The sequence below is a fragment of the Magnolia sinica genome, chromosome 4 (genome assembly GCF_029962835.1).
Source record: "Magnolia sinica isolate HGM2019 chromosome 4, MsV1, whole genome shotgun sequence".
Taxonomy (NCBI): Eukaryota; Viridiplantae; Streptophyta; class Magnoliopsida; order Magnoliales; family Magnoliaceae; genus Magnolia; species Magnolia sinica.
The window spans coordinates 33,454,114-33,465,102 of NC_080576.1; the positions used below are offsets into that span (position 1 = coordinate 33,454,114).

Below are 10,989 nucleotides of genomic sequence, written 5' to 3' on the forward strand. Positions count from 1 at the left end.
AGCGTGGATTTGAAATCCTCCTATTGTGTTTGGCACTGTTGATTCAAAATCAATAACTTTGTATGGTATATTTATAGGGGTTTGAATTTAATTACTAAATTAATTTTAATATCTCTAATTAGTGAAGGTATGTAATGTTTGACACAATGGTTATAATAAGCCTGCTAAAATATGTGCTTTACCTGAAAATGATGAAATTCCAACTCTCGGATGGGCCACAAGCAGGGGGGAATGGTGCAAACAACTGGAAATCCCCTCAAATCCTACAACTGGAAATCCCCTCAAATCCTTCAAATCCCCCCAAAATCCATGGTGCCAAGCAACCACTTAGAATCAAGTTGATTTTCATCTAAGCCAAATAGAGTGGATTTGAAACCATAGCTTTTGAGGTGAGAGATCAAAGGAGCTTTTCTCAGAGATTTGGATTCCTCACAAATTCAAATCCAAATTCCTACAATTCCTTGCTACCAAATGATTAAAAAATAACAAATCCCTCCAATTCCATGCTGCTCCACATGGAGCCCTTTGGAAATGGTTCAACCCGATTTCCCAGTTGAGTAAAACAGGTCCACACTCAACCATTGACAACCATGAACGTTGTTGAGACTAGTTAATGAGCCTGCATTCGGGTCTACAGTTCATCACTTGGGACCGAACAATGGTAATCACTTGGGACCGAACAATGGTAGGCCCGTCGGGCCCATCCCAATTAACCTTCTATGAAATAAAGCGAAAATAGAAAAAGAAGAGATGAAAAGCAGAGACGAAAAGTAAAATTGAAATTCGACTGTTTTCTTCTATAAAAAGCAAAATCTCGTGCAGGTACTGTACACCCAACATCCCCAGGTGGTTATATTTCCCGAAATGCGTTTTCTAACCTTCCTCCTTTCCAAAAACTCCCTTTCCCACCTGCAACTACAATAACAAAAATAAAAATAAAACCCCAACAGGAATAAAATCTCAACCGTCCATCTCTCTTGTCCCCTCATTGAGATTGGAGGGTGGTGGGCCACTTGCTATACTTCCTCTCGAAGATCCCCTGACCAGGCGCCAGGATGCTGAGGGGGTCGTACTCCGACTTTCCCGCCAAAAACCGTTCCCATTTCCCGCCAAAATGTTCTCGCCACTGCTGCTCTTGGCAGTAATGGGAGAGGTACTGCTTGGCGCCGATACGTGGGCTTGTAGCGGTTTCCACGATTCGGCGGTTTTGCTGAAGGAGGCTCTCCAGGCATTCGGCCGTGCACGTGCTCGGGTTTGCGGACCGGAGCATGCCCACGATGTACAGCACCTTGTCGCCGTGTTCGGATCCACGTTCAGGCAGGACGGCTGACATGTTCGGGTTCCACCTGTTGCAAGATGAAATTATTAAAATAACCCTAGTTTTGAAAGGGCGCAACAAATTAAAAGCTGTACGCGAGTCGAACCCAGTAATTAATCCCAGCTTCAACTGGGCTCGGCTCGAATTCTCGAGCTTGACTGGCAACATCAAAATTAAGATAAGAGGATAGCTAGTCTTGTAATATAAAGTTTCTTTTATTTATTATAATGATTTATTTTGCATCAATTCCTTTGCCACTGGCTGTGTATGCACCTAAAATAACAATTTGTTGAGACATTTAATCAAACACTTCTCGAAAACTGTCAATATCAAAATAACCAAGTCATCAAGCTGATTTGATTCAAGTCAATTCGAGTTGAAGTTCGATCTTTACTTGAGACAAGCTCGAGCAGGTTAGAACTTGGCTCGAAATTTGTTTGAACTCTCAAAACCAACTGACTCAGTCTGAATCTAATTTCGAGCCCAGGTAAATCATTTTGAATCCAGTGGAGCGAGCTAACTCAACTCGTGTACAGCTCTCTGGGCGAGCATTGGTCTCCTTTCAGGGCGATTCGGTCAATTAGGTAAGAACGGTGTCCGAAGTTACTAGTTTAATGGCCGGTGCATTAAGAAGCTCTCTTCAGTTCACTAAAGGTACACGTGGCAATGGTTTCCAATGATCTGAACCGTTGTTATGATGGCCCACCACGTGGATAGGGTGTATGTTGAGAAATATGGGAATTGAACAGTGGAAGCCATGTGGGTGTATGTTGAGAAATATGGGGATTGAACAGTAGAAGCCATGTGGGTGTATGTTGAGAATTATGGGGATTAAATAGTGGAAGCCATGTGATAAAAGGCCCGCAAAAAGAACGGTCGACGATCAACGAGCACTAACACAACAAAAAACATGGTCTGAGTTGTCCCATCACTGCAAAATTTTGGCCTGTTCCATATTGTGGCCCACTTGATAAGTATTCCGCATCAGCCGAAATGTTTGCCACGTGTAGCCCTGTATTCCTACTTTTGAAATTGCGGCCCAAAAATTCGCTGTGATGTGGGCCTGGGCTTTTGTCCGTTTCAAGGGCTGACATGCGAACTGTAGCAAATCATCCACCGTACGCATGTCCATGACAACTGTCAAATAATTGTGGGGGCGCGGCCTCGGTGGATCCGAAGATCCCACCTTCATGTATGTTCCTTACATCCACGCCGTCCATCCGTTTTGAGAGCTCATTATAAGACACGTTCCCAAAAAATGAAGGAAATCCAAATCTCTGGTGGACCACACTAAAGAAAACAACAGTGAATAAAAATTAAAATTAAAATTGTTGGTTTATTGATATTTACAACCCAGAAAAACTTTGGTACTCAGGCGGTGTGGTGGTTGATACACAGGCACCTATAAATTACCATGAAATTGCTTATGTGGCATACAAATAAAACAAACGGTATAAACTTTTTTTATACCATTTTTTAGATGCATCATGAACCAATAACAAACTAAGCATGTTTGATTTCTGACTATAAGATCGGTGGACATTGGTTGGACGGTTCAAAATGAAAAAAAAATTCAATGGTCTTGTTCCAATGGACAAGTGTCCACAAATCATAGGTTAGGATTGTGCACCAATCAGATTTCTGGACTGCAACTTGGCAGAGTGTTACAGAATTTAGCCGTTTCATTATGGTTACTTTGCACCACGTGTATCATTTTGAAGTGCCTGTGTATATAGCGTCGTACGGAGCCGGAGTATCGGAACTCACCCCTTTAAAACCACGCTTCTAGATTAGGTACCCCTGTTTTCCACTGGGGAGTCATTTGATAGTCTGGCAGGTATGACGCTTGATACGCAGGCACTATAAAACGGTGGATATGTCATCCATTAACTAGAAGTAATAGTCCAAAAAACAGACTGATCGAGCAATCCTAACCTCTGATTCATGGACACTCATTAGTTGACACAGACCACTGAATCCTTTTCATTTGAAACCGTCCAATAAGTTTCACCAATAATAGCCAGAATTTTATTATTTTTATTTTTTAAAAAAACCAATAACCAACCAATCTAATAAATGCAAGTGGAGTTATTTGCTACTCCGGCTGCGTATGACACTTGATACGCAGGCACTCATAAATTACCCTGGCATACATTGACAAAAATTAATCTGACTAAATTGTGGAAATCTCCCTTATGTCAAAGTCTCAAGATCAGGTTGATTGACCATTCCTAACCTCCGATTAGTGGACATTTGCTTGTTCAAATAAGGCTATTGAATATTAGGTATTTTTAACCGTCCGATTAATGTTCACCGATCCAATAGTATTATAATTAAATAAGATTATTTTTGGGTCATAATACATCCAGACTGGGAACCATAATTTCGACCGTTAAATTTGAATTACTTGTATTCCACGCATGTAATCCGAGTAGTGACCAGGTGCTTGCGTATCATCCATTACAATATCAGAGTAAAAATATAATAATAATAATAATAATAGGCCACACAATAAAATGTCATGTACACGGAATATTTGATATAGAGAGAATCCTATGCTCAGAACATAGGAACAGCAAAAACGAGGCCGAGGAGAGATACATTCTGCAAGGGTGAAAAAAAAAAGTGAAAAAATCCGATAGTCACAGAAAAATCACTTTTGAGAAGTATGTTTTCGGAATAAAAGCAGACCAACGTCTCTCCCTTTCTTTTTATGATTTTTCATGTTTCGAGTTTTAGAGAGGGAGAGAGAAGTCTCCACCACAATTCAATTTCAAGGTCCCCAATCTCACACAAGACATTGGGTTTTGCTTCTCCAGGCACTAATTTTTTTTTATTTATCTCTACTTTCTAAAAAGACCACGTCAACCAAAGTCAAATCAAATATCTTGTTGTGTCATAGGAGACCAGGAGCATTTTGTAAGGAAAATCGAATCTTTTTCGCCCAAAGGAATGGAAGAATAAGATTGAAAAAAAAAAAAAAAACCAAAGCCAAAATCCTTTAAGAAACCATTGAAAAAAAGCTCATTCTCTAGGTCACCCTTATTAACTAACATGCAACCTTCATTTTGTGTATGCATGTGAAAACAGAGAAAAAATGGAGAAGGTGGATTTTCTTACTTGTCTCTAAGGATTGGATATATGAGGATAGGGCCTTCAAAAGTAGTTGGAGAGATGTTGTCCAACAGCAAATCTCTGAATTGAAGAATTCCTGATTTGGGCACAAACATGTTCATCCATGGATGTGTCACGTCCCACAACCCTCTCCTCCTCAGACTCATCTCCTCCATTCTCACCCTATTGAGGAAATCAAAGTAGGAGACTTCAACACTGTAAATGTACGAAGGCATGAAGTTCAATTGTTTTGTTATCTCCTTTACAAGCTGGAAAAAAAAAAAAAAATCAAAATACAAAGAAGACAACATGAGCTCATCAAAACAAGTGGTTTGAAAGGGAGAAAAATGAATTTTTTGGATGGGGTGGTAAGCAGTTACCTTGTCTGGGTTGGAGTCCTTTTCCTGGTAAAAGTGTATTGCAAATTCAATGCAGTAGTAGACATGTGAAGTGCCTGATTGGAGCTGTGGCATGAAACCCAGATGGGAAGGGAAGGCAATGGAAGAGCTGTGTAGAGATTGCTCATTTAAGACCACGAATCCTTCAACATAGTCCACTATGTCTGTCATTGAAATCAACAGCTCTTGGTCATTGGTGAAAATGCCAAAATCTTCGTAGAAGGCTCTAACCCATTTCACCTGAACATGATAAAAAGCCAAATTCAAGAGAGAGAGAGAGAGAGAGAGAGAGAGAGAGAGAGAGATCTGGGCCTTACTTTCTGTGGAGCATCTTGTAGTAATATCCTTGCACTTGTTATTATACCAAACTGGCCCAGGCCACCTAAAACTGCATGAAAAAGACCTGAACTTTCTGTGGGTGAGCATGTAACAAGCTCTCCTTTACCTATAAAAAAAAGAAAAAAAGAAAAATAAAAATAAATCAAAAGGACTATAATCCATGCATCGCAAAAACAAACAAATAAAAATAAAAATAAAAATAAAAATAAGAAAGAAAAAAAGTATTTCGGATTGATGGTATGCCTGTAATAACATCTAGTTGAAGGACATTACTGATCTGTGGGCCATACTTAAATGTCTGGCCACTAATTCCAGCATTAGAAAGGGTCCCACCAATGCTGAGATAGAGATAATCAGTCCATGATCTTGGAGCCAGGCCATGTGTCAAGCTCTCCTTCAAGAGTTCCACCCAAAGGGTCCCACCACTTGCATCTGCATAAGAAAAACCAGGCTCTCCATCTCTTTTCCTGTGGATTTCTATGGAAGGAGGTAGAGAATCCATTTCAATGACAATGCCATTGACTGCTTGGGCCTGGCCATGGATGGAGTGCCCAGCTCCTCTTGCTGCAACAGTAACCTTGCTGAAGGAGGGAGCAGAGAGGAAGCTGAGGAGCTGAAGGATCTCTTTCGGGGATTGGGGTCGGAGAACTGCAGAAGGAGAATTGAAGAAGATCCTCCCGAAGTCAAGAGATGCTGTGGTTGTTGTTTGGAGGAAGTTCAATTGACCAAAATCCATTGGACTTTGAATGAATGTGCAGGGTGAGGAGAGGGCCAAAAGGAGAACCAGGACATTAATTCTAGTGCATACCAAGGTGAACTCCATGGAGAGAGAGAGAGAGAGAGAGAGAGAGAGAGAGAGTGTTTTGAAACGCCCAGATGGGTTTTATATGATTTTCCTTGGAAAGCTCAGGTAGGTGTTGAGAGGAAGAACAGGATTGAAATTTTGAAAATACTGTGATTCTGAAGAACCAAATTGCTGATTTTCTTCTCTCTCCCACTCTCTTCAAACTTAGTTTATGTGGTTGATGTAGAGATACATTTCAAATTAGAGAGATAAATGTAATTCATTAATCAAGGTTGCATTAGAGTGGCAGGAACAGGACTAAAAACAGGCAACTGAAAAATACTAGAATTCCAAAAGAAAAAAAAAAAAAGGCGGCAGATAACAAGAACAGCTTATTTTTTCGAGGAGGAAATCATTGGGAAGGGAATGCAGCGAGAAGAAAAGCAGATAATAGGTTCTTAAAACACATCAAAATGAAGGCGTTGACAGGAACATAAAACATCAGAATTAGAATAAAAGAAATGCGCTTTTTTATTTTATTTTTTAATGTATGAAGTAGAAATCAATGAAAAAACCAAGAACTCATGAACTGTAAGAAAAACCCAAATCAGCAGAAAAACCCGCGAGAGAGAGAGAGAGAGAGAGAGAGGAATTGCAAATTGAGAGCCAAACAGAGATAGGTTTTCTGCGAATCTTTAGAGGTAGAGAGAAAGGGGAGCATTAAAATAGCAATTCTATAGAGGTAGAGATACAGGGAAGCATTAATAGCCCAAAAGGAGAATCTGTCACATGGAAAAAGTACCCATGTGAGCCCTCATCTCCAATCCTCTGTTGATTTGCTCTGTTTGTACCAAACAATTCCAACTCACTCTCCTCTATCTCTCTCTGTCAGGATAAAAGCATTGATTAGAGAGATAAAAAATAGCGCCAGATAAAAAACAACTAGAGGAAGAGAGTACGGGGCAAAAAGGGCATTGCACTTGTTCTCTTGTTCTACTTCCACTGTGCTCTATTTATAGAGACATGGGGGTAGAGAATTTTGTGGCCTGGTTTCGAATCCAAGGTGGGCTCCAGTTCAGGCATCCAAGATGGACGGTTCTCTTCAATTTAACTTACCTTCTTTGGATTTTCTCTCTTTCTTTAGTACTGTGAAGGTGAGATATCTTAATGGCCATGCTCTGCCAACATATGCAGTAAATGAAACCTTCTCTTTTAGCTGCTCATCATTTTTTTACCTTACATTTTTCATCATCTCCATTGTTTTAATTATTAATATTAGGGGTATGGCACATCCAATGCACGTGATGAGAGTAGGAGAGAAAAATGGAGGGAGAGAACGGGGGAAATGATCGTTGTTACGGGAAAAATGGACCGACCAACTAAATGCAAGCCATGTTAGCACCTCAAACAACATCAGGCGCGACCCAATGGTCCGACCCTCATCTCCTTGACCAAGTGTGGAAAAAGGTCGGACTCAACCTCTCAACATGGGGTCGGAATAATCGTTGACCAACCAGGCTCTGAAAGAAACAAACTACCCACCTAGGTCGGCAAGACCTGTCATTTGCCGAAGTGGAAAGAGAATAAATGAAGTAAGTAGGTGAAACAAAAAGACTAGAGGAAGTTCGTTGACTTGAGATCAACATAAAAATCTCAGGAGTGCAAAGTTTAAGGAACTTCGCTGTAGGATGAAGACCCCACATACCATTAAAAAGAAGGGTGTGACAATTAAAGTAAAAGAGTTGGTAAAAATTTAACCCAGATTTGTTATTAAATTTTATATATATATATATATATATATATATATATATTAAATTTCTTTTAAGTCAAACCCTCACTATGAACTAGTTATAGTGCTAGTTTACATCTTAATAACAAGTTATATTTTTTTAGAGAGAGATGAAAATTTATTAAAAAGGTTGCCAAAGGTGAGAAACAAAAACAACCTGGCACTACGTCACAAACAAAGAAGAAATCTTAGTAGCATTTGCTACTTTTACAAAAGATGACCATTCCGAATAAGCTACATTTTGCTTCAATTCTTTTTGAAAATTTTTTATTGCTTGTTATAAAAAAAATATAATAAATACATATATTGAACTATACTCTTCTGATCTTTTACGTAACAACCTTTGTAATTTATTTGTTAAATCGTTACCATAGTCAAAAGTTTACTGCTAAAAACTTCACATAGATTGAAATATATTCTTTTGATTGAAAATCTTTTTGTTGATACTATTGAAGATTCAAACTCAATGTTGTTTTTGAATGTAAACCTTGCATATTAATATCTTCAGTCAGATGATAGTGGTGAAAGGAACATTTATTATGGAAAGGAGAATGGAATGAATACAAAGAGAGAAAATGCATCCACTTCATCACTTGTTTCATAGGACAAAATAACACAATGATTCCAATATCATATCTAAGTAAACTTTACTTAAACTTTTCCTTTGTATTGATTTTTCATTCCCATGCAACTAAATCATCTTATAAATTTTATCAATAGTTTAAAATTATTATTACTTGAATAAATGGTATTTTATTTGATTTGATTTGACAAAAAGTATGATTTTACATTATATTAAAATGTTTTAATCAAGTGTATTGGCATAGTTGTAGTCCTCACGCTCCAAATTCACCAAATTTCGCTGTGTTTTTTATATTTTATTTTATAATTTAAATATACAAACAAAATTCAATGACTCGAGGCCATTAAATTTTGGTCTTTAAAATCTCAAATTCAACAGTTTAAGGTCAATGACAATGGACTTTAGAATGACAACCCAAGGCCGTCGAATTTTTATTCACCCATATACTCATTGGACAACTCCCTTTGGGCTAACGAAAAGCATTCAATGGTTATGGGCCATCAAATTTGGTTTTTGACTTCCAAAAATTTGATGGCCATATTTTATGCCCATGTCCAACTCCCAAGTCTAACAAATTTCTAAAAACCCAATGGTTTTAAACCGTTGAGTTTTGACATTTTCACGTAGTGTTAAAGTAGTAGACTTTATAAGTCTGACATGTTAACTATCTATTTTAACATAGGCATGTGGCCCACCTAAAGTGTAAAATTACCCGTTATACAAGTGCCACCACTTATAACCGATATAGAATTTATACATAATTAAGTCTATATATAGAATTTATGTACCAAACCAATAGTCATGATAAAATGGAGAGTTATTTGATACTTGGATTGGGTATGTCACCTAATGTGTAAGTACTCATATGTTGTACATGTGGCGGAAAACATCTCCCATTAAACATAGTGAATTGTGTAAACCAATGCCACCTCTGACTCGTGACACTTGTTTGTTGAAATAATATCATTGGATTTTGTTTTTCACTTTTAACTAGCTAAAAAATGTTTACCAATCTGATAAAAAAATAATAAATCAAGTTTAGCTTTTGTAGAGCTGATAACTTGGACAATATATATTTTAATTACTTTTACTCTTAAGTATGCAATGCCATTACGATAGTTTTTATGTTTTAATCATGCCATAGATTAAAAACAATGAAGGGAAGGTTGCTTGTTATTTATTTATTTATTTATTTTTAATTCCAAATATCATGCTATCATGTTATATTTTTTTGTTTCTAGGAAAAAGCTATTTTTTCATTTATACTATAAAATTTAATCTTTAAAGTTAATGGCATGTGGAAATTTATATATATATATATATATATATATATATATAGAATTCAAATTATAAATTGGTGCTCAATACATAAGTGGGTACACCAACGCCCTAGAAAGTATGAGTATGGGTGCTCATTTACGCTCAACATGAGTACAAGTCTAGATATGGGATCTATTGGTGGGTATAAGTATTGATGCCCTAATAGTAGGCTCATTGCCACCCCTAAAGGAAAAATATGTGGACCACACATAAAGGTAAATAAAGAAGGGTTTTAAAAGTACGCTATCATGCCCACCTTTTTTTTATTGTTATGGCCCAGTTAAGTTTTATATCTATCTATTTTTCTAATGTTATCCTATATAGTCATGATGGTCAGCCTTTTACTGCCTTTGTTGCCCTATCTCCCTATGCCCCAAATAGCAAAGAGTAAGGAGTGGGAGCAGGCTACTCTTATTGATGAATTGAAAAGACAAAATTACCCATTGATTTAAAGCCTAACCACACCTAGTTATAAAAGTAAAATGGGCCAAATGTAAAATCCAACTATATTTTTTTGTTATCGAAATATCCTTTAACTTTAGTTAAAATGTTTTAGATTATCATTTGAAAATTCAAAATTTTCCACACGGGGAAATTAATTATGTGGGAAAATCAACCCCCACTACTTTGTCACGTGCAATTTAGATGTTGATGTCTACAAGTTCAAAAATACAACAGATATAAGTATAATTTCCTATACTGGCATTGCATGGGACATCTGAGCCATGCAGAAGAGGGGCTATAACGTAAGGATCAGAAGAGGCAAAAATCACGTGGGTCCACTCAATGGTACCACACTGTTTGAATCAATGGACACACGGTTATATGACTTAGTCATGTCTGCTTCATATTTGGAACTGGTGTTCTTCATGGTGTGTCCAGCGCTTTGAAATCATCAATCGGGTTGTAAGGAGGACTTAATACCATTCGATCAATGTGGTTTGTTTACCAGGATATATCTGCAAATGAGACACCAACTTGGACGGTTTGGATTTATGTACATTTATGCCATGTGTACAACTCACCGGTTTTCAGATGTTTGTCTCAATTGCACCCAATTTTACCATGAGCTATAATTTTATTCTCTTTTATGCTTCACTAGTATAAATTTTAAATTCTCTAGTACTCTCGGAGTAGTATAAATTATGGTACTCGTAGTTTCATCGGTTCATTTAGACAATCCAATCTGAACTGTCCATTAATTCCAAAACACTTATATGTACATCTGATGAAAAGATTTGATCTGTTACACGTGTTCCATATTCGCACGTGTGGATCAACAAATTCCAGCAGTAAGTGGAATTAGCATACCTCAAATTTGGATTGAAAATTCGTGTGATACCA

The 10,989-nt window shown here is 37.5% G+C and overlaps 1 protein-coding gene across 1 annotated transcript; it reads right to left on the minus strand.

Moving 5' to 3' along the window:
- Positions 1-771: 771 nt before the first annotated feature.
- LOC131242987 (cytokinin dehydrogenase 3-like) lies at positions 772-6,918 on the minus strand. The gene is made up of 5 exons (XM_058242024.1): positions 5,413-6,918; positions 5,148-5,275; positions 4,813-5,070; positions 4,439-4,701; positions 772-1,346 (listed from the first exon to the last, which is right to left on the minus strand). Exons 1-5 carry the CDS (start codon positions 5,990-5,992, stop codon positions 986-988), a joined length of 1,590 nt encoding a protein of 529 aa, XP_058098007.1. The 5' UTR covers positions 5,993-6,918; the 3' UTR covers positions 772-985.
- Positions 6,919-10,989: the final 4,071 nt, after the last annotated feature.

Bases quoted from the DNA above. Each gene is read 5' to 3' on its own strand.
- LOC131242987 (XM_058242024.1), bottom strand. From the start codon at position 5,992: ATGGAGTTCACCTTGGTATGCACTAGAATTAATGTCCTGGTTCTCCTT. The intron at 5,276-5,412 runs GCATACCATCAA...TTTTTTTTATAG, and splicing joins TCAACTAGATGTTATTACAG to GTAAAGGAGAGCTTGTTACA. The intron at 1,347-4,438 runs GTAAGAAAATCC...ATCTTGCAACAG, and splicing joins TATCCAATCCTTAGAGACAA to GTGGAACCCGAACATGTCAG.